Source organism: Crotalus tigris, unplaced genomic scaffold (genome assembly GCF_016545835.1).
Source record: "Crotalus tigris isolate CLP2741 ecotype Arizona unplaced genomic scaffold, ASM1654583v1 scf7180000018809.685583, whole genome shotgun sequence".
Classification (NCBI taxonomy): domain Eukaryota; kingdom Metazoa; phylum Chordata; class Lepidosauria; order Squamata; family Viperidae; genus Crotalus; species Crotalus tigris.
The window spans coordinates 373,512-396,005 of NW_024097207.1; the positions used below are offsets into that span (position 1 = coordinate 373,512).

At 37.9% G+C, this 22,494-nt stretch overlaps 1 protein-coding gene across 3 annotated transcripts; it reads left to right on the plus strand.

Annotated features, from left to right (window-relative positions):
- The first annotated feature begins 41 nt into the window (after positions 1 to 41).
- Positions 42 to 21,115, plus strand: DCUN1D5 (defective in cullin neddylation 1 domain containing 5). Of its 3 annotated transcripts, none has more exons than XM_039356273.1 (8): positions 42 to 452; positions 6,696 to 6,787; positions 8,824 to 8,909; positions 10,782 to 10,873; positions 13,404 to 13,512; positions 13,594 to 13,698; positions 14,161 to 14,260; positions 19,024 to 21,115. In XM_039356273.1, exons 1-8 carry the CDS (start codon positions 376 to 378, stop codon positions 19,077 to 19,079), a joined length of 717 nt encoding a protein of 238 aa, XP_039212207.1. In that variant the 5' UTR covers positions 42 to 375; the 3' UTR covers positions 19,080 to 21,115. The 3 variants fall into 3 exon arrangements, with proteins under 3 accessions (XP_039212207.1, XP_039212206.1, XP_039212209.1); XM_039356272.1 differs by having other exon boundaries at positions 47 to 452; positions 14,158 to 14,260; XM_039356275.1 differs by having other exon boundaries at positions 53 to 452; positions 8,824 to 8,894; positions 14,158 to 14,260.
- Positions 21,116 to 22,494: the final 1,379 nt, after the last annotated feature.

Here is a 22,494-nt window from a genome sequence, read left to right on the forward strand (position 1 = left end):
GGGCGGCGGAGGCGCGTCGCTGTCACTTCCTGCTCCCGCCTCTTCGTGTCGGGGCGGCGCAAACGCGCTCGCGACTCCTCTGTGCCTTGCCGGCTTCTCTGCCGCCGCGGCTGCTTCTACCTCAGCGTGGAACGGTCCGTGCCTCCCGCTCGCTTGCCCTGGCAGGCCCGGCGGTAGCAGGAAACTGAGGAAAAGGAAGGGGCCGGAGAACGAAAAAGGCGCGGCGGCAGCCAGAGCCGCTGCTTCTTCATAACAGCCGAGGACGGAAGAGGCGGCGGCGGCGGGCCCTCTCATCACCCGGGAGGAGGGGGGGCACGCTGGAGGGCCTGGCTCGCCTCGTCTTCTGCTCGGTCCGCTGTACGGGGAAGAGAGGAGATGCCCGTGAAAAAAAAGCGCAAATCTTCGGGGCAGGCGAGCGACGAATCGGGCCTCAAGAAATGTAAAATCAGCAGGTACTGCATCTGCGGCGGGACAGGCCTAGCTTTGGGACCGCCCAACCGGGTCAGTCGGGGGAGGGGGAGTCTCCTTTATGGGTGACGCGGCTTGAGCCCCCGAGGAAGGCGATGACGAGCGCCTGCTTTTTGATCTCCGAAGGCCCTCCCTCTGATTTGAGGAGGGGGGCACCTTCCTTTCCTTCACCCCCCCCTCAATTGCTGGTCACCTTTTCTGACACAGGTAAGGAAGGATAGAGATGTCAGGTACTGCCATCCCCCCCCCCCCAAGTTGAATCTGCCTATAACATAATTGCTGCCTCTCATTCCATGGTCTTTTGTTTTTTTTTTTTCTCTTAGCCTCTTAAGAAGTGTGCTTTTCATACTTCCTTGGCCAAAATTGAACATTTCTTAGGATAATTTTTTTTTCTTTGTGCTGCTCACTGCCTGAAGGGCTAGTAGGTTCACTGATGATTCTGTAGCAACTTTCTCCTAAGTGCTGCTTTCCAAGTGTTTTGGATTAAACTCACACGTTAGCAAGACATTCAGTACCCTTGCTGGCTGGGTTGTTCGGGAGCTGAAATCATGAACATCCTGTGAGCATCTGATAGGGGAACGTTACTCTACATAATGACAGTAATGTTTCAAGGAGCCTTCATTCAGCTCTAGTGTGCTTGGTCTGCACTAGTGATTGCACAATCTTGGATGATTTGTAATGGAGAATAGTAAAGGCATCTCCCCCAACCAGACCCTATGGTGGTATCTACAACAAACCACATGGTGTTAAAATAACAGCATGTGTTATATGAAGGATGAAATGGCATCCAGTCAAGTATATAAATTCTGTAATTTGCTTGCTGACATCATGATGTATGTGTTATTTGCCCCTCCCCTGCTTATCCTTCCTCCAGGTGCCTATGGACAGGATGAAATAGAACATGTTGCCTTATGATGATGGGAGTTGCAGCCCAACATGTCTGTAAGGAAGCTGGTTAGGAAAGAGTAGCATAATTTCACCTTCAGCTGATTTTATTTATACATAAACATCTCTCTCTGTGTGTGTATGTACACACATACAACTTATTAAATTTATATGCCACCTACTCTGAAAAGTGAATGTGTACGTATTCTGTTTAAATTTTTGCTAGCGGGTTGGAGAAGCAAGTTGGCATATAAACTGAATGAAAGCTAGACAGAATTCACTATCTCTTAACTGGAAATTTTCTGTCTTGATAAATACTGACCTTCCAGGATTTAATATTGGGCACTGTGGGTGCCTCCTAGTACTTTGGAATTATTTGCCCAATCCCAAGGTTCACAAAATACCCTCCTCTACATAAGATTGTTAAAGCAATTATATTCCACTAGAGTTTTCTATTCTTAGTTACTAGTTGCTTAGGAACATCCATCTTATGTGCTTTTTTATGTTTTTACTCTGTTGTAGAGAGGCAGTTGGTTGTAGTGGTTAAGGCATCAGAATAGAAACTGGGAAACCTAGAGTTCTAGTTCTGCCTTGGGCACAAATCCAACTGGGTGATCTTGGGCCAGTCACTTTCTCTCAGCTCTAGGAAGGAGACAATGGCAAACAACCTTTGGAAAACCATGCCAAGAAAATGGGGGATTGGCAGTCTTTGAGAATCGGACATAATTGAAGAGAAAAAAAGTTAACATGTCCATTTACCCTTATTATTCTGTCCCCCTTACTTTTCTAATACAAGTCAAGATATAATAATAATAATAATAGTAATAATAATAATAATAATTGGCATTGACAAATTCGCTATTAGTCAGTTGCAAAAGGCGGCCTTATTAGGAACTGCTTCCATCCTGCGACGATATCTGTAATACCATCAAACATCCACATCTGCCTATCCCAGGTCCTGAGTAAGGACTCGATAGGTAGACAAAATGCCAAATCCAGTCTGAACATCTGGCTGACTGTGCGATGATCGATAATAATAATAATAATAAAGTTGGAAGGGACCTTAGAGGTCATCTAGTCCAACCCCCTGCTCAGGCAGGAAACCCTATACCATTTCGGAAAAATGGCTGTCCAATCTCTTCTTAAAAACTTCCAGTGTTAGAGCATTCACCGCTTCTGGAGGCAGGTTGTTCCACAGGTTAATTGTTCTAACTGTTAGGAAGTTTCTCCTTAGTTCTAGATTGCTTCTCTCCTTGATTAGTTTCCATCCATTGCTTCTTGTCCTGCCTTGAGGCACTTTGGAAAATAGCTTGACTCCCTCTTCATTGTGGCAGCCCCTGAGATATTGGAACACTGCTATCATGTCCCCCCTCATCTTTCTCTTCATTAAACTAGACATACGCAATTCCAGTAGCCGTTCCTTATATGGTTTAGCCTCCAGTTCAAAGAATTACTTTCCATCAAATATGTAAAAATTCTTAGACTTTTCATCTTTTAACACTGTTAGAGACAAATTATTTTAAAAAGGTAGCTAAAGTCTAGATTTTGACATAATATCTTAAAATTTACACTAAAAAGGATTACATTGATACACCTTTGCTCATCTTTCTGCTTATATATTGTATGGTAATGAATCAGTATTTTATTTAAAAATATAATTTATTGCATATATTTGCAGAAATGTTAGCCAGTTGATTGATAATGTAATGTAAAATGATAATATAAAAGTTGAATTCTGTTCACATTGGCCCACCCCAAAGTCTAACCACAACTTTTTCAATCTACTATAAAAAAGGTAACTACACTGTTCTCTCCCTCTGCTCTCCTACAGCTGCTACTTATTTAGGAGTGCAAATACTGTTAAATTCAGCGTGACAGCTTTTAAATATACATCACAGAATTGTGCTGTTAGAATCTCAAACATGTTCTACCTGTTCCCTGAATACCAACTAAACCAGTGGTTCTCAACCTGTGGGTCGGGACCCTATTTGGGGTTGAACGACCATTTCACAGGTGTCGCCAAACAACGCAGTCCGCCATTTTTTCCCCTTTTCCTTAGCTGTGCTACTCCCTTTTATTCTATTGGCTTTTGAAAGCCAATAGAATAGACTCTCTTGAATAGAGTCTAATTCTATTGGCTTTCAAAAGCCAATAGGAATTTTCCAGGCTGTCTCTGCCCTGCTGAGCCCCCCAAAAGTCCCATTCTGCAAATGGTGCTGCACCAGTTGAGTAGTCCTCGACTTACGACCGGTTGAGTAGTCCTCGACTTACGACCGGTTGGGGGTCGCGGCATTAAAAAAGTTGAGAACCACTGAACTAAACTGTTACGTGGACCATAGCTCTAGAATTGCAGAATTAAAACTTGCTGCAATCAATAGTGAAAGTATATATTTCGGACCAAAGATAATATTAGCTGTTGAAAGAGCATAATGAAACCTGTTAGGCATCATATATAATAGTGTGACAGATGTTTCATATCTAATGGAAAAGGATGCGTTGAAATAGTAACACCTGAGATTGCAGATGCAGCCATGATGTTCTCTACATTCAATTGCACTTCATTTTAGCTTACTGTTACTTGAAAAAGGGATGAAATGAAACCACAATTAGTGTATTGTTTTAAAGTAGAAGAGAATAGCTCTCTGCAACATGCTGCCTACAATTCATTATAAAAAGCATTGCAAAAATTTAAATAGCACTGGTTATTTCAGGTAGCCAGATATTCTTTAACAAATGAAAGATGTTCGTGCTTTTTTTGGAAATGTCCACCAAAAGATTAGATAGTAAATAATATCCTGTAGAAATGGAAGCGATAGCAAGAAGCAACTTTTCCAGTTTTCTTTCTAATAAATGATGTGTTTTATTATTTGTCATAGCAGCCATTTTAACTTACTTAATATACTGTGAAGACTACAATATAAATGCATCCGTGAGCTACAATTGCCAGCCTTTTCAATGGTAGTAACACTTGCCTTCAGTTTTGTATCACAAGCATAGTAAATATTGAGTCACTCAAGGGCAGGTAAAATGAATTAAATTAATACATTCAATTATCTTTCTAATTGCTTGCCTTTATAGCTGCTAAGTGTTATGTATAAGATTGCATTCAGTCCTACTTTCTATAGGAATACAAATTAAAAAGTCCTGACAGATTTCTCCAGTCCACCCTCAGGTTGAACACATCTAATGAAACTTCACTAGTCATTTCATTCCACTTCTTCTACTGCAGGATAGTTTCCTTAATTGGAATCTGCTTCCTATTACTTAAGATCCTTATTGTGGTATGGCATTCTGTACCAGTAAAGAACAAATTGCATCACCCCGTTATTTTTCTAAGAGGTGCAAGTGCCCATTTTTTCTCAGTTTTTCATAGCATTTAAGCAATTTGTCCAAATGCTTCTGAGGCTCAAAACACAATAGATCAAATGTTTAGATGTTTTCCAACTGATAGTTCAGTATAGTACAATTTTGGCTTATATTTTTAGTTCTGGGTATGAATGTTGAATGTCATCTAGACTATATAGACTTTCAGTTATACTAAAACATTACTTTCTGCAGACAGGCACATATTACATGGCCTTTAAAATATGACTCATCTATCTCAATAGGGAATATGTTGTCAAATTGAAATGCTAAGACCTTTTGAATTTGATAGGATTTACTTTTATACTAATATATCTAGGAGTGGAATAATTATCAAAACATTTTGTCATGGGCATGATCTCATGAGATGTCAAGCCTAACATCTTGCAAGATCATCTGAGATTCCTTCAAGCCTCTAACTCCTGAGCAAGCATACTGGTTCCTCTGTGGGATGAGCTCAGTTGCCTGCAAATTATATCAGTGCTCTTCCTGCCTGATATATGTGGCCAGAAGAATTAAAACATTGATGCAGGAAGTGAGTGTCTTCTTGAGGAAGGAGATGATACCAACCTTCAGGAAGGTGCTGGTATAACGTCTCCTCAAGCCATCATTCACTTGGCTGCCCTAAATAATTACTGGCAGATACTGTACCTTTTTTAATAAGATGGTTGGACTTAAGTATACAGGTTTCTGGATGAAAAGGATTATCTGGATTCCTTCCATTTGGGTTTTATACCTGGGGATGGGAAGGAAACTGCATCAGCTACTCTTACAGATGACTTGTTAGATTTTTCAGCATTCAGTACCCATCACCTTGGTATAATTTTGGACCACCAGTATGGTTTGGGGATTAAACCTTAGTTCTGTACTGGTTTTGCTCGTTCCTGAATGTGTTTCCAGTCAGTTTTGATTGAGTGTACCAGTCCTTGAGCTTTCAGTGGGGGCCGTTCAAACATTCAGCCCCATTGCCCATTTTATTTAATATCTAAACCTACCCACTGGAGAGATTATCATTTTGCAGATACATTTCATAATGTGCTGATGATATCTAGCTTTAGATCTTTATCCTGGAGGGTATAAGGGAGTGGATGAGGTGCCAGATTTGGAGTGAATTGCAGCAAGGCAGAGCTTTTGTTGGTATAGGAACTCTGAATCCATGAACTCTTCCATGTATTCTAATCTGACTGACTTTTCCTGAAGTAGCAGGTATTTAATCTGAGGTTTTCTTGGAGCCATGGTTCCTTGTGGAGCAGGAGATAGCAGTTGTGACCTAAAATCCTTTCAAAATCTTTACTTGGTATTCCAGTTGCATCCTTGCATGGTCCAGAGGTGCTAAGGCTGATTTATAACTTTGTCATCTCCCGTTTAAACTACTGCAATATAAACTACTGCACAGGAATCATTCAAGAAGTTGCAGCTGTGTCATAGAATGCATCTGTTTACCTACAGATTTACCTAGTTTAGCAGAATAATGATTGTGTTGCAGAAGTTGCGTTGCTGGGAGGTTTCTTGGCCACATTGACAGCAGATATCTAAAAAAGCTTATATGACTTGGTTTGGGCCAGTGTTACCTTTAGGATCATCTACTCCAAGTGGAATCCACTTGTTACATGCAAAAGTTATTGAAACTTTTGTTAAAGAGTTTTGTGAGGAGCTTTTATTTCTGAATTATATTTATATTATGCCAAGATGTTTTGTAAATTGATTAAAAAAACTTATTGACAGAATAAAATGACATAGCTTATTAATTCTTTAAACTTTAGAATGGGTTGTGAGAATATCCAGAAAAGGGGAAAAAAGACATCACTTTTGTACTTCAAAAGAAAAGGTAGTTTGCTCCCTAGAAAGTATATAAAAATAGTAAATTAAAGCTGCAAATTTAAATATTTTCTTGATAATGTTATCTATTAATAAGCCATAATTGGGGATTTTTAAAGTAATAGTATGTTTACCAACATCTTTTTAAATATGTATTTAAGTTATTGCAGGTCACCAGCTTCCAATAAAGTAATAAGTGGTGAGGAGCATTTTTCAAGCAAGAAGTGCCTGGCTTGGTTTTATGAATATGCAGGTATGAAACTAATGCATGGTTAATGCAATTACTTAGTAATACTAGGACTGTGCTCTGTATGTTTCCTCTTTAATGTGAAACTAACCATCTGTTTAAAAATATTTAACTATAACATGGGGAATGATGTCAGCACATTACTTTAAAAGAGAGAGTGTTCTTGGGTTAGAACGGGTGCCAGCCGGCCCGTGGGCCGGTTGCATCATGCAGAGGCCATGCCAACCCCAGCTCCGGCAATGCGAAAAAAGTCTTGATACGTTGCGACACGTCACGTGACACAGCGAGTTTGACATCCGGGATTTAGAGGGAAGAACACACGGGAGTTTCTCAGGTGTGAAATTCTGTTGTTTACATATTGAGCTATGTTGTAATTTTTCACCTGGTTTGTTGAATATCACATCTGTTTAAATATATATCTATTGTGATTTGTTTGGCTTTAGGTAGGTGAATGGTATAAATCTATCCAAGGAAGTTTGCAAACTAAGGTTTATGGCTTAACAAAATATATTATCCACAATAATGGTTGCTTATTCAACAAACCCCATTTAAGCAAACTGTAGTTGAATACTTAGACCAGGGTAGACAACCTTGGCTCTTTTATGACTCGTGGACTTCAACTCCCAGAATTCCTGAGTCAATATAGCTGGCTCGGGAATTCTGGGAATTGAAGTCCACGAGTCATAAAAGAGGCAAGGTTGTCTACCCCTGACTTAGACCATCCTGATCAGTCCAAGTATGCCTACCAGTTAAAGCAGAGGAATACTTTAATACATTTTTATGAAGTCAAAACACCTTTTTTTGTTTTTATTCCTATGAACATGGATACAAAGTATTTCATCCTCTCAGAAAAGCAGGTTGGGTTGAGAAACAGTGATTGGTCAAAATTAAACCCATTAATGTCCAATGGTATGAGATTATTATTTATTTATTTATCCAGGACAGAAGGAATACATATTCAGAGCAGGAAAACATTCTTTATGTTAGAAAATGTAATGTAACGCTGCAGAAACCTGAATTGTTAAAGAAGATATATATATATATATGTAGGTCTTTGGTTGTTCGGGTTTTCTCCCGCGTAAAATTGGAAGTGTCTTGACGACGTTTCGACGAAGTCCCATTTGTCATCTTCAGGCTGGTGTTTTCAGCTTCGTGCTTTGAGCAGCAATGTGTGGTCTTAGCTGTTTCTTCCTTTTAATTGCCAGTGGGGGTATGAACTGATTGGGTGGGAGCTTGGCTGTGTTCTGATTGGGTGGAGGTGTGTTCTGATTGGTTAGGGGCTTGGCTGTGCTCTGATTGGCTGGGGGAGTGTTCTATTTGGTTGTGCTCAGGTTAGTCTGAGTTGCAGGGCAACTCAGCAAGGCAGCCCAAAATCTTAAACCCCCCTGCAACTCAGACTAACCTGAGCACAACCAAACAGAACACTTCCCCAGCCAATCAGAGCACAGCCAACCCCCCAGCCAATCAGAGCACAGCCAACCCCCCAGCCAATCAGAGCACAGCCAAGCCCCTAACCAATCAGAACACACCTCCACCCAATCAGAACACAGCCAAGCTCCCACCCAATCAGTTCATACCCCCACTGGCAGTTAAAAGGAAGAAACAGCTAAGACCACACATTGCTGCTCGAAGTACGAAGCTGAAAACACCAGCCTGAAGATGACGAATGAGACTTCGTTGAAACGTCGCCAAGACACTTCCAATTTTACATTAAAAATTGAAGAATAGCGATTCCTGGGTACATACATTTCAGTAAAAAAGGAAGCGATCACCAGGAAATAAAACACCAAGGTTTTAATAAATAAAAACAAGCCTTCGATGGCTAACATCTGCCATCATCGTCAGGAAACTGATTTCAGTGAAACATTTGGAATATGGTGTAATTAGGAAACTATATGCAACACTGAAGTGACTCATGAGAACAGAGTCTGCTGCTTCTCTCTGCTGGCTTCCCATCATATTCCAGCTTTGACTATGATTGGCTACTGAATGAGGCAGGGACAGATTAATATAGCATGATATGCCTTTTTTTTCCTTTGAAGGTGATGATGAAGTTGTAGGACCTGAAGGAATGGAAAAATTCTGTGAAGATATTGGTGTTGAACCTGAAAACGTAAGCCACAAAATGGGTAATATCCTTTAAATATTGTCCATTGTTTGATTACATTGTGTTTTTCTACTCTTAATATTACTGTCACAAATTAGCAAATTTTAACAATTTTAAAAAATTGATTTTTTTAAAAAATATTTCAGTTTTACAACTGGAATCCTATAATTTCTTAATACATTTGGGCGTAAGCAGATCTTAAAGTGCTGAAATTTCCTTGCACTGTTTTCTGTATAATACCCCTATATTTTTATATTTTTTTCCAAAGTTAATAATATGCAAAGAGAGAACAACAGAAGATATTAGAATGTGTAGGAAGGCTTAAGTATCTATTTCTCCTTACAGATGCTCCAATATATATTATACTTACAGCGGTTGACAGTAATCAATGCAAGGAACTAATCAGCACATAAATAGCAATACACTCTAATTATTACATTTATGATAGAACCAAACATTTTTAGCAGTATAATTGACAGCCAGACTTAAAATTGAGGATACAAATTTTTGGGTCCCTCCAAGAGACCACTCTATTTCCTGTTGGAAAGGCCCTTGTAGAGTATCTCAACTGCCATTGGGTGGTATTTGTTATGTTAATCAGTTTTCCTGGTTGAAATATAATTGGGGAGCATTTTGGTTTGAGAGTTTAGATGGGAAGTGCTCACTGATTAACACCTACAATGAAATGATCAAACAATCACAGACTTTCCCTTAGTTTTCAAACTAAGGAGCTGGTGGCAAGTATTGCTGCATAATTTCCAAAACAATCTGACTACAGCCCTGCAGCTTTGACTTTAAGAGACTACCAAAGTAATGTGTAATGCAAATACGGTACATGCACTCACCATATTACCAAGTAGGACCATGCAGCAGTTTGTATCGAAATGTGAAAATCCCCAATTTTTATTTTTAACTAACACCTGCCTCCAATTGCTTAAATTGGATATACCTTTTCTTGGGATTCTGCTATAGTGAGCACTGCATGACTCTAGAAAAAGACGACAGGTATTTTAAAGTGTTTCAGCTACATAAGTGCCACTGCATATTCCAGAGCCCATTTGTGATCATTTTAATGTTTCATGGTTAAGTGGAGGATTTCCTAAGATTGTAGGAAAAGATCTTTAATAGCTCTCCAAGTACTATATAAAAATAATCAAATGTAGTATACCATCAGGAACAAAAAAAATGATGGGCACCCAAAACCTACTATTAATTGGTATCTATCAGTAATATGGTTCTAATGGCTCCAAAAGTATTTGTAATATTTAATGTGTTTTGATGGATTGTTTTAATGGCTCCGAAACGGTGGTACCTGATGAATCCCCAGTGCATTTCTGGGGTATGGCATTCTAAAACAATGGGAATACTTCAAAAAGTTTTTTAAAAGGTAGGGTCAGGCACTTCCTGCAGAATATTTTAATGCTATGGAGGGTAGAACATAAAAGGTTTTGGTATAATTTCATACAGAGGCTTCAGACGAGGCTATCTTCTTTTTGCTTTTCGGAGGCCTTGAAGGACCTGTCTCTTGCCCAGCCTTTTGGTTAGTCACCTTCAAGAAGTGGATGTGTATTTGCTGCTGTCTTGTTTTGCCAACTTCTACTTTTGTTGTACTTTTATTGTTTTATACTTTTATATATATTTTTGTGAACCACTCACAGTCATTGGGAGTCAGGCGATGTACAAACTGAATTAAATAACTAAATATTTAAATAGAAATGGAAATTTAGCGTCAGCAAGGTTGCAAATCCTCAAATGTGTAGTCCCAACACATTTGAAAAGAGTAGAGATTTGGACTGATAAACAACTTTTGCAGCCAGCCATTGTTTAAAATGTTTCTTGTAGATTTGATTCCCCCCCCCCCGAGCCTACTTTTATTTCTTTATTCCTTTACAGATTATTATGCTAGTTTTAGCCTGGAAATTAGAGGCTGAAAGCATGGGATTTTTTACAAAAGAAGAGTGGCTAAAAGGGATGACTTCATTACAGTAAGAACTTCTATTTTAAGCTCTCTTCGATACGTCTAAACATTTTCATTTATCAAAATGCTGCAAATACGATTAACTTTGCTTGTATGTTACATCCTTCAAATTAATCTGAAGATACTAGCTTGTGACAGCTCATGTGCAGTGCTTCAGATTTGAGCACAGAAAGATCCCTCAGAGCATGTACAAAGGTGCTCATGCAGTACCTTTGTGCAAATCCTTTGAGCAGGTAATTATACTATTCCCAGAGAACACACTGGGAAGATACTGGAGAAGACAAAGACAGATCTGCAGACATCTAGAAACAAATAAAGTTATAACTAAAAGCCAGCATGGGTTTGTTAAAAACAGATCATGCCAAACCAATCTTATTTTATTCTTTGACAAAGTGACTAAATTAGTAGACCAGTGAAATGCTGTGGACATAGTATACTTGGACTTCAGCAAAGCCTTTGACGAAGTAGATCACAACCTGCTTCTTGGTAAGCTAGAAAAATGTGGGATAGACAGCATCGCCACCAGATTGATTTGTAATTGGCTGACAAACCATACTCAATGAGTCATCCTTAATGGTACTACATCTGCAGGGAGGGAAGTAAGCAGAGGGGTACCACAAGGTTCCGTCTTAGGCCCAGTACTCTTCAACATCTTCATAAATGACTTAGATGAGGGAATAGAAGGGGAACTCAACAAATTTGCAGATGATACTAAGCTGGCAGGAATAGCCAACACCCCAGAAGACAAGCTCAGGATCCAAAAAAATCTTGATAGACTTGAACAATGGGCCCTGTCCAACAAAATGAAATTTAATGTGGAAAAAAGCAACATTTTACACTTAGGTAGGAAAAACCAAATGTACGAGCATAGATTAGGCGAGACCTGGCTCAAAAACAGTAACCGTGAGAAGGACCTTGGAGTCCTAGTGGACAATCACTTAAATATGAGCTAGTAGTGTGTGGCAGCAGCCAAAAAAGCTAATATAATCCTTGGTTGTATAAACAGGCATAGAATCAAAATCACATGAAGCATTAGTATCGCTTTATAAAGCCTTAGTAAGGCCACACCTGGAATACTACATCCACTTTTGGTCACCACATTACAAAAAAGATGTTGAGATTTTGGAAAAAGTGCAAAGAGGAGCAACTAAGATGATTAAAGGTAGAGACTAAAACATGAAGAATGGTTGCAGGATTTGGGTTTGACTAGTTTAGAGAAAAAGACTAGGGGTGACATGATAGCAGTATTCCAGTATTTTAGAGGTTGCCACAAAGAGGAGGGGGTCAACCTACTCTCCAAAGCACCAGAGGGCAGGACAAGAAACAATGGATGGAAACTAATCAAGGAGAGAAGCAACCTGGCATTAAGGAGAAACTTCCTAATAGTGAGGACAATTAACTTCTGGGACACTTGCCATCAGAAGTTGTGGGCGTTCCATCACTGGAGGTTTTTAAGAAAAGACTGGACAGTCACTTGTCTGAAATGGTATAGGGTCTCCTGCTTGAGCAGGGGGCTGACTAGAAGACCTCCAAGGTCCCTTCCAGCTTTATTCTGATTGAGACAGGAATAGGAGAATAGGAACAAAATTCGCTTCAAAATTCTAAAACAAAGTGGTGAGATCTGTATATATCATATTTGTATCTAGTCGAAGCAAGATTATCTTTCAATGTTGGTGTTACAGTTAACTTGTGGTACTGAAAGCTGCAGGGCTAGCATCCATTAGTCATTTCTGGCTAGATATTGGGATCATGAAGCTCTTGTACCTGTTATGGTGTTGTGAATAGAGCAGCTTCCCAAGTTGTTCCCAGGGTATCCATTTATACAATGCAGGCATTTGAATTTTTGAAACAACTTTAATTTTTAATTGTTTAATTTAAAAAAAATATTTATTTTAATGTTTAATTGTGTTATTCCTCCCCCCTCCCCTCCAATATCTTGGATGTAACTTTCAGAGCTCCTCCAAAAGCTACCATTAAATTGCAATGTTTAATGAACAGAAAGGGAGAATGATTACATATGTAAGAAAATGCATCATTTTCTGTATTTGATTACATTAATATTGCCCTGAACCTGAAAAAAGGCAGAAAGCAGGGCCTTAATACTAAAGCCTTTTCATTCACTAACGCAAAATGGTCTGTTAAGGCAAACATTTAGAAAATGAAGAATATCACAGATTGCCATTAAACATAAATTTATTAAATTAAAAAAACCATAGCCCTATCCCAGGTTAGCTGCACATCTAAGGCACTACATACAATCCAGATCATAATTAATGATTTTATTCCATTTTCATTTTGTCTTTTGAGAAGTGCTCAAAATTGAGAAATAGTATGTTCAAATGTACTAAACAATAGAGAATTTCTGATTTGATATACAAGCAAAAGTATGATTAGGGACATTGTAGGCTGTAAAAAATTACATGCAGTCACAAGCTTGAGACACCTGGAGTCTAATAGCCTGTTTATTCAATTATACCTACATCCATTTCCTTTCCCCAAATATTTGACATGTAACTATTTTATTTTTTTTATTTAAGATGTGACTGTACAGAAAAGCTGCAAAGTAAATTTGATTTTTTGCGATCCCAATTGAATGACATTTCAACATTTAAGAATATCTACAGATATGCATTTGACTTTGCAAGGGTAAGTGAATCGTCTAAGAAAATAATGATTTAATTGTGCTTTTATACATTTTCTAAATTGCACTTTTTTGAACCTGTATAGGATAAAGATCAGCGAAGTCTTGATATTGACACAGCAAAATCTATGTTAGCACTTCTTCTTGGAAGGACATGGCCACTGTTTTCAGTGTTTTACCAATACTTGGAGGTAGGGATACATTAGAAAAAAATCAAACCATGTTGATGTTTTAATCCTCCTTCACACATTTTATGCTAACTATACTCTGCAATTTTTTATGCTTTTTAATTTTTATGTTTTCACACTTACAATAGACATTTTGAATTCAGAATAAATCTATGCATTTTAGTACATTATTCTCTGTCAAATGTCTCTCTCAAAATAAAGGCAATGATAGTTAGAAATTTAAAGTAGAAATCTACAACATTTTTATGCCACTAATTTGATGACTGATGTATATGCACTGATGTTTCTTGTTAGTGTACTAAAACCAAGTTATTACAGTCAAGTTAAATTGTTTAAATTCACATGGAAACTTTTTCTTCAAGCATTTCTTGATGTGCTGTAAACTCTTTATTTTGAAAGTATACAATTCTTGTCACATATGGCACAGTATATCAAATGGTGACATTTCTTATTTTTCTTCAGCAGTCAAAATACAAAGTAATTAACAAAGATCAGTGGTACAATGTGTTAGAATTCAGTAGAACTGTCCATGCAGATCTTAGCAACTACGATGAAGATGGAGCATGTGAGTATTCTATATTCATTATTTTGGAAAGGTTTCAGTTTTCATTACAGTTATAAAGAGATTGAATCAGTAATATTCACATGAAAACAAAAAAAGCATAAATAGGCAGTTTAGGTGTAATTATATCGGTTTAGGTGTCATGGAACATCTTTTATTTCAAGCTTGGAACAAAACAGCCCGGCTTGTAATATTCCACCAAAAAACTTTGCTGTAACATATTTATGGAAACAAAAGTTGCTGCACCTTAACTATTCAGTGTATCTTTGGAAAAACAACCCTAAAATTTTAGTGTTTTTCAGAATACAAAGTGATGCGAACCCATGTCATTCTTGGAATATTCATAATGGTTGTTTGAGCTTGGAATGCTCTTTTTTCAGATTAATGCAATATTATACTTGGGTATTATTTAGATCAGTGGTGGCGAACCTATGGGATGTGTGCCAGAGGCAGCACTCAGAGCCCTCTCTGTGGGCACACAGGCCATGCCCTGGAGATGGCAATCGTCCCTCTTCAACCAGCCGCCCACTAACTTGCTGAGGTCCCACATGACCAGATGCATCCCAGCACCCATGCGCTTGCTGGCCTCTGTGTACAGAGGTTGATGGTGTCAGGCAGCAGCCGCCCCTGCTCCTGCCACACCCTGCCCTGTGACAATGGTACCCCTGCCCTGCCTTGCCTCGCCTCACCCCGCAGGACAAGCCCCCTGCCCACTGCCCCACCTGGCAGAAACCCCCTGGATCTCCTGTCCAGCCTCCACAGGCATCCCTCCCCACCAGCAACATCGAGGTGATTATGCCCACCCAATCTGCCATGACCACCATAGCCATGGCCACCCAGTGGGCCACACCCACCTGGCACCCGGCGATAAATAAGTGGGTTTTGGGTTGCAGTTTGGGCACTCAGTCTCTAAAAGATTCGCCATCACTAATTTAGATCCTCTAAAGCAGGAGTATCAAACTGGCAGTCCCATAGGCTGGATGCAGGCCACATCCACCCCAGCTCCGCAAAGGAAAAAAACTTCATGATACATCACATGAGTTTGATATCCGTGATCAAGTTTGATATCCGTGCTCTAGAGAGATATAGTGTTGGGCTCACATATAAAAATAATAGCATCCAACTCTGTTAATGTTATCAGACAAAAATGTTTCATGCATGCTGATCAGCATATTTTGATGTATGGATACATATTTTACTTATAATGAAAGATATTCTTAAACTTCTTCAGTTTTCCATAATATGGAGAATATAGTAGTGCAGGATACCTAAAGAATAAATTTAATCTGAATTCATATGTCATTTTAATCTCCTTTTGGAGCTTTATTCATTACTTATTGAACATACTCATTTCTGTGGTGCTTCAGGATATACAAAATTTTCAAAGCCTAGTTTAATTGATTTTTTTGTATCTGTATGAATCAGTCAAAAAGCAATAGCACTATAGTAACTATACTAGGATGGTTTATGAATTGAATGTTTTTGAATTATGGGACTCTGCATGCCTGTGTTTCATGACTAGGTAATATTGTGGTTTGATATGTTGTTTTGCTAAAAAAAGAATAAGTCTCTTTCTATACCACATCTAGCATTGCCGTTTCAAATATGTTTATATTATCTTTATAAGTCCTTGTTTCTTTCCATTCAGGTGATAAAATCATTAAATGTAGACATCATATGCATTACTTTGCACATGTCTTGGTCTTAATAGCTGTAAGTGTGTATGGCTACATTGTTTTATTTATTATTTTCTTCATCTGTTATGGAGGAGCAAAGAACTAAAACACATCAAGGAGGCCCTCAGAACTTGTGGCTATCCCAAAGGGGCCTTCATCAAATGTCAAAAAAAGACCCAGCAGGAGCTCCTCCATAACAGACCAAGAAAACAATAAATGAAGTAACGTAATCATTCCCTACGTTGCAGGAAAAGCTCAGGAGGTTTTTCAACCAACACAACATGTGTGCACACTTCAATCCAAGAATACACTAAGGCAGAAGCTTGTCCACCCTAGGGATAAAACACCCAGACACAAACTGAGCAACATGGTATATGCAGTACAATGCAGTGAGCCATGTGCAGATCTGTAAATTGGGGAAATAAAACAACAACGTATGGCACAACATAGGAGAGCAAACCCATCAGGACAAGATTCAGCAATCCATCTGCATTTAAAAGACAAAGGCCACTCTTTCAAAGACAGCAAAGTCCATATTTTGGACAGAGAGGACCACTGGTTTGAAAGAGGGGTCAAAGAGGCCATATGTCAAAATTGAATGGCTTTCTGTCAACAGAGGGGGAGGGATACAACATCTATCTCCAGTCTACGACACAGTGCTTTCAACAGTTCCAAGAAGTCTCCACACACATTTGCACTATTCAGGTGACCCTGAAGACACAGATAAGCCTCCAGGTAGCACTAACAACTCACTAAACGAATGCAAATGACCATCTGTCTGCAAGGAGTATAAATCTTTCCATTCCCCACTATCCAGTCAGAGCTGAAGAAGCTTCTTGGATGAGAAGCAAAATGTCTTCAAAGAAACATAAGAAAGTCCAGTTGCCTCGTGAAAAAGCACCTTTGGGACTCAGAACTGAGCCCCTCCTCACAGTTGGAACATCTAATTAAGAAGTAGAACCAGTGTAAATCAGTGCCATTGAGTCTCCAACCCTTGGAGGAAGCTAAAGAGGTACCATCGTTGATGGTATTGAGTACCACTGATAGGTCAAGTACAGCCTTTCATCCTCCTTTCATCATCCTGACAAAAAATCCACAGAGAAATCAGTGTAGCTTCTATTCTGTGCCCAAGCCTGAATATTGAGTGAAAGGAATCTAGATACAAGTAGTCTTCACTTAAGTCGCTTAGTAACTTTGAAGTTACCATGATCCTCCCTAGAACTACTTACAACCTGTTTTTGAAGTTAAAATGGCCATACACACACCTGGCCACGGTCACATGATTGCATTTTGCCATTCGGCAATCAACTATGTCTGTTTGCAGCATCCTGGGACCATGATTTTTTTTTTTTTTTGTCAGTTTCCAGCATTTACTTCCAGAAAAAAACAGCTGTTGGTAAAAATGAGTTCACTCCTTAATGACTGCCGTGTTTGCTTAATGACCGCATTGTTCACTTAACAGCTGCCACAAAAGTAATAATGTCTGGGTGTAGTCTCGTGGCCTGTTTAACAACCTCAACAACTTAGTCATAATGCTGGGCCCACTTACAGCTGTAAATCAAGAACTACCTGCATTCCATTTCATTTAGGGCATTTAATTAAAATCCCACCATCTTCTTAATAATCTATGTATTTTATAAGTCTTGGGGTAGGTAGGTAGGTAGATAGATGATAGATAGATGGTGGATGTAATTTTGCCTTAAGGAAAAGCATAGAGTGAGAGAATGAATTTCTTCTCAAATTTCAGATGAAATAAATCTTTAACTGAACAATATAGTATAAAAATGCTTGCTACTTTTTATTTATCTTAGGTTTTTTGGAGGTATAAGTGGCTCAAGAGTCTTCCAGCAAAGAGGGCCTTCGTTTTATTGCAGAGTGTTGCTGTTTATATTTATCTGTAGCTCTCATTCTGCAAGCTGACTTACTGCAGTTTTAGCATATACCTTGTCTTCAGTCTTTTTTTTCCTGATAAATCTTGTTGCAAAGTAGTTCTACAAAGAATATTTTTTAAAAATTTTATTACTACTTGTCATTATTTGTAGAGCAGGGGTGTCAAACTGCCGGCCCGCGGGCCAGACGTGTCATCCGGAAGCCGCGCCCACCCCATTGCCAGCAATGGCACAACTCTCCCGATACGTTGCACGACGTCACGTGATGTCACGAGTTTGACATGTCTATTTTAGAGGGAGGGATAAAGCTAGAAAGGTTAATAATCTCTGTTCACAGGAGGCCCTATATGTCAGCTTATAATCAAAATATATAGTTGCCACCAATTCTGAATATATACTAATGGAAGATCCAATGCAAATGCATGGACAAGTCCTAATTCTGAAGTGGATAAATTGGGCTATGGTTCATTTTTAGCAGTAAAAATTGGGGAAAATTGTATTCCTATTTTTTCCATAAATGGAAGTATTATCTATTGCTCTGCTTAAAATAAAAAACCAAACATTTTTCCAATTTTTTTTTTTAAATCTTTGCTAGCAATAGACTGGCCATGTAGTTGCAAAGTACCGTATACTGGCAAATAACATGAGGTAGAGTCGATAAAATTTGGTTAATATTGTCTTTAATGTCCACTTTCCATGCTTTCTCTCAGGAGTAGTACAGTGTAGATAATTGTTTCGAGAATTGTTTTCCTGTGTTGCCTTCTGCTTCTGCTTTTTTTAAAAATAAAACTAACATAGTTACATGTCAGCATATTTCAAGCTAACATTGTAGGGCTCTACAAAAATACAAAGAATATTTCTTAGCCACGAGGGAAGAAAGTCTAAGCTGCATGTTAGGACATGTTTCCTCATTAGGCCCACTCATAAATCACAAAATTGTGTCAAAAAAATTCTTAATTTTCAGTGTTGGATTAAAAAAAAATGTCTTGCCTAAGATTGTAACGATAGTAGATTGCTTTCTTGTTTGTTCACAGAGTTCCTAGGTCCTAGAGTCAAAATGAATGAAATGGCATAAAAGCACAACAAATCAATTAAAAGAATGGTTGATCATCCACTTTGGAATATGTTGTCTTTGCCACTGCCAAAAGGTCTGAATTTCCTCTGAAGTACTGCAGTTTGTAATTGCCATTTCTCCCTCCAGGGCCTGTTCTTCTTGATGAATTTGTGGAATGGCAAAAGGATCGCCAAGCATCATAGCAAGAGCAGCTGTGAAGAGAACGCTGGATCTTGTGATGCCCAGTCTATAAACACTGATACAAAACCAAGGATTGCGTTCACATCCTTATGAACTTTAGTCATTTTTTTTTCCTTTTATTTTTAAAGGAAGCCTTGTTACACATGAAAAGGGCATTGAACCACACACTTCTGAGACTGAAAATTGGAGCTTTTTGTCTTAAGTTTCTATCATTTCAGAACAATAAAGATTCAGATTTGTAACAGTCTTAAAACGTGAAGGATATGACTATGGGTCCTATACTCAAAACCAAAAAAATGTTGAATGCATAAGAAATGTCCAATATGAGTGACTGAATTTCAGATGTATGTTACAATTGTAGTAGAATAAGAATTTGGTAGATTGGTTCTTGTGGAATGAATGCCTTTAGGAAGGGTTATTAACCTTAACCCTTGGCTGGTGCTTTGCAAACACCTCTTATCACTTGTGCCATAACTGAACATCTTTGTGGAGATAAAAGCCTTTATTAATTTATCAGCAAATCCTACTACTTGTTTGTTTTGTTTTCTAGTGGAACATTCATAGTGGCCTGTTTTTGTTTTCTTAGAGGCACTAGGAAGATGCCTTTGACAAAAGAACTGTAAAACTTGAAACATCATTTGTGTTTATTATATATAGGTCTACATCTTAAAGAATAGGAAAATTAAGCTAAATCTTCTGATGTGCATTATGCTGAGAATAAACTATTATGATTCTCCTTCCTCTCCCATCTCCAAATGTGGAGAATATATGTTTTTATTATCCTATTTTCAGGTATACGCACTCTAAAATTAGGAAGAGTTGCATTACTTTGTATGATATATAGCCAGCTACCAGCAACTGATTTACACCCAAGGACTACTCGGATAAATATGTTTAGCTAAATATAAATGTTTACAAGACTTTGTTTTGTAAAACAAATTATATGTAGAAGAACTGCTAGTAGGTAATTGGATGAACAGTCAGGAAAAATCTAGATCTTCTACAGAATTGTGAGATCACCTGCGTGATACGATACAGTCCTTAGAGTTTACCATACTAGGTAAAACCATGGTAATATTTATCTCAGGATAATGAAAATGTGTTGTGCACTGTATAATCAGATTCAGGTAGAACAAGATAATCTCTTGTCTATATGGTGCATTCTAACTATTTTTATTTTTATTATTGGTCACTAATAGCCCTTAAAAATCTTTCTGATGCTGGGAGATGTTAGACAGCAGGTGGAATTGTGTGTTAGCTGCAGACTTTTTATGAGCTGTCCAAGGATGATATAACATCAATAAGTTTGCTGTTCTTTAGCTCTGCAAAAGAAAAAGGCAGTTTGAAGTTGCGGGAGGAAGTACATCAAATACCTCAGACTTGCTGATCTGACTCAATTGCTGCTCCTAATAAGTATCCCATGATACTTCAGAAATTTAGGAAATGTTTTCCATAGCCCTATATGAACTTATCTGCTCTATCGGGCTTTTTTATGGATGTGCTGAAATCCACTTCTGATTGATGCCAAACTATTTTTTTTTTTAGGAAGTCGTATTGTAGACTTAGACATAATTGTTGTGGGAGTCAGTTAAATTGAAGTAGATGATGCTTCCAATATCTTTATTTTCCAGGGTGCAGCATTTCTAACTGAAGAACATAACGCAAAGTATTTCATGTTTTCCAAAGTAATGGATTTCTAAGGGTTAGACACTAAATACATTAGTACAGCAAAAAACCCTCAAATGATCAGATGAGTACTGCAGAGATGAAGATGGTTTTCAAATGCCTTAATAAGGCAGGTGAAGAGATTAATTGCCTGATGTATTTAATATTCACAACCTGAATACTTGATTTAAGCCTTACTGTGGAATAGCTATGGTTAGGATGAGTTATGTTCAACCAATCTTTTCAAAATGGACAAATATTTGGGCGGGGGGGTGCAGCCAGATTTGGCACTGATATTGTTGTTTCCCCAAGTGAAATAGTGCTTGTTTTCATTCTCTGATGTAGATGGGGAATAAAAAAATATGAAATTCAATCTAGAGATGTACATTTGTGAGTGAATATGTATTTATTACTCCTTTCCCTTCCCTTTCTGCCATAATGAGGTTGTATCAGTAGATCCCTACCCTAATTTGGGCATAGCCAGGTGGGTATACATTGAACTGATGTTTGAGAAAAATACGCATAGGAATGGGGATTTGCTCCTGGCATCCAGTTTCTCAAGCTGTGCTTTATAAAATCTCAGGTTTTCAAGTTGAAAGATTCAAATCGGTAAGATACAAATAATGTAAAGAGAACATCTTTTGAAAATCCAAGTTATAAGTTCTGTAGGAACAAAGTCATCAATAAAGTATAATCAATCCATTTATATCATCTGTTTCTTAACAATGGTATCAGATTGCTATGAATAGCTTTTCTAAGGTTTTATCATTTCTTAACAATAAAACCATATTTCAGGAATTTAGGACAACAGTTTAGTGATTGGTTTTTAAAGTTGTGGTATGCCAATTAAAAATACAATGAATACTTGTTACTTTATAATTCATTTTTACAAGAAAATGGAAAATGGTAAATGGAAGCCAGTTAAGAAAATATATTCCCTTCGGCTCTTTCAAACTAACAGCTCAAGAAATTTCTAACATTTTCTTTGAGAAATACCTATCTCCTATTGTACTGTAGTCTCATCTTTGTGAAATATTTTAAGATACTCTAGTCAAATTTTATATTGTTTAAAAAATATGGGTTTCAAAGTATCAAAAAATAAGCTGCTAGAACAATGTAGCATAGAAATACGCAGGAAAAATTAGAAATAAAAATTATGAAAGTAAAGATTAAAATTAAAGGTATAAATAAGGTGAAAATCAGGCAATACAATATATAATTTTTAAAGCTAACATTCGGGTTTATTTCAATTAAACATAAGTAATATAGGAACAAATGTACTAAAGTGGAATATATAATAAAAAGCAGGTAAGAGGTGGACAATGTTAGAAATCAGATATTTGCAGTAGTCCATATATAAATACATACCAACTAAAAATATTACTAAATAATAGGTAAAGAACAATTTAATGGGCATAAGAGGAAAGACATAGCAACTCTGTCATACAAAAAAAAAATATAACCAATTGGCAGAAGTTGGGGACTTACGTCCAGAAAACATTTTTTTAAAAAAAAATAAATGCCAAACAATAGATTCCATGTATATATAGGTACTCCTTGACTTTCAAGCACAGTTGGGACCAGAATTCTGTTATTAAGCAAAGCAATTATTTAAGTGAGTTGGGCCTGATTTTACAACCACCTTTTCCAAAGTTATTAAGCAAATTGTTGCAATTCAATAAATCCCATGGGTATTAAGCAAATCCAACATCTCCCCATTGACATTGCTTGTCAGAAGTTGGCTGGATGATT

Coding starts and splice junctions, on each gene's coding strand:
- DCUN1D5 (XM_039356272.1), top strand. CDS start 376: ATGCCCGTGAAAAAAAAGCGCAAATCTTCGGGGCAGGCGAGCGACGAA. Junction 453..6,695: donor AAGAAATGTAAAATCAGCAG/GTACTGCATCTG, acceptor TATGTATTTAAG/TTATTGCAGGTCACCAGCTT. Junction 8,910..10,781: donor AAAACGTAAGCCACAAAATG/GGTAATATCCTT, acceptor ATTCCTTTACAG/ATTATTATGCTAGTTTTAGC.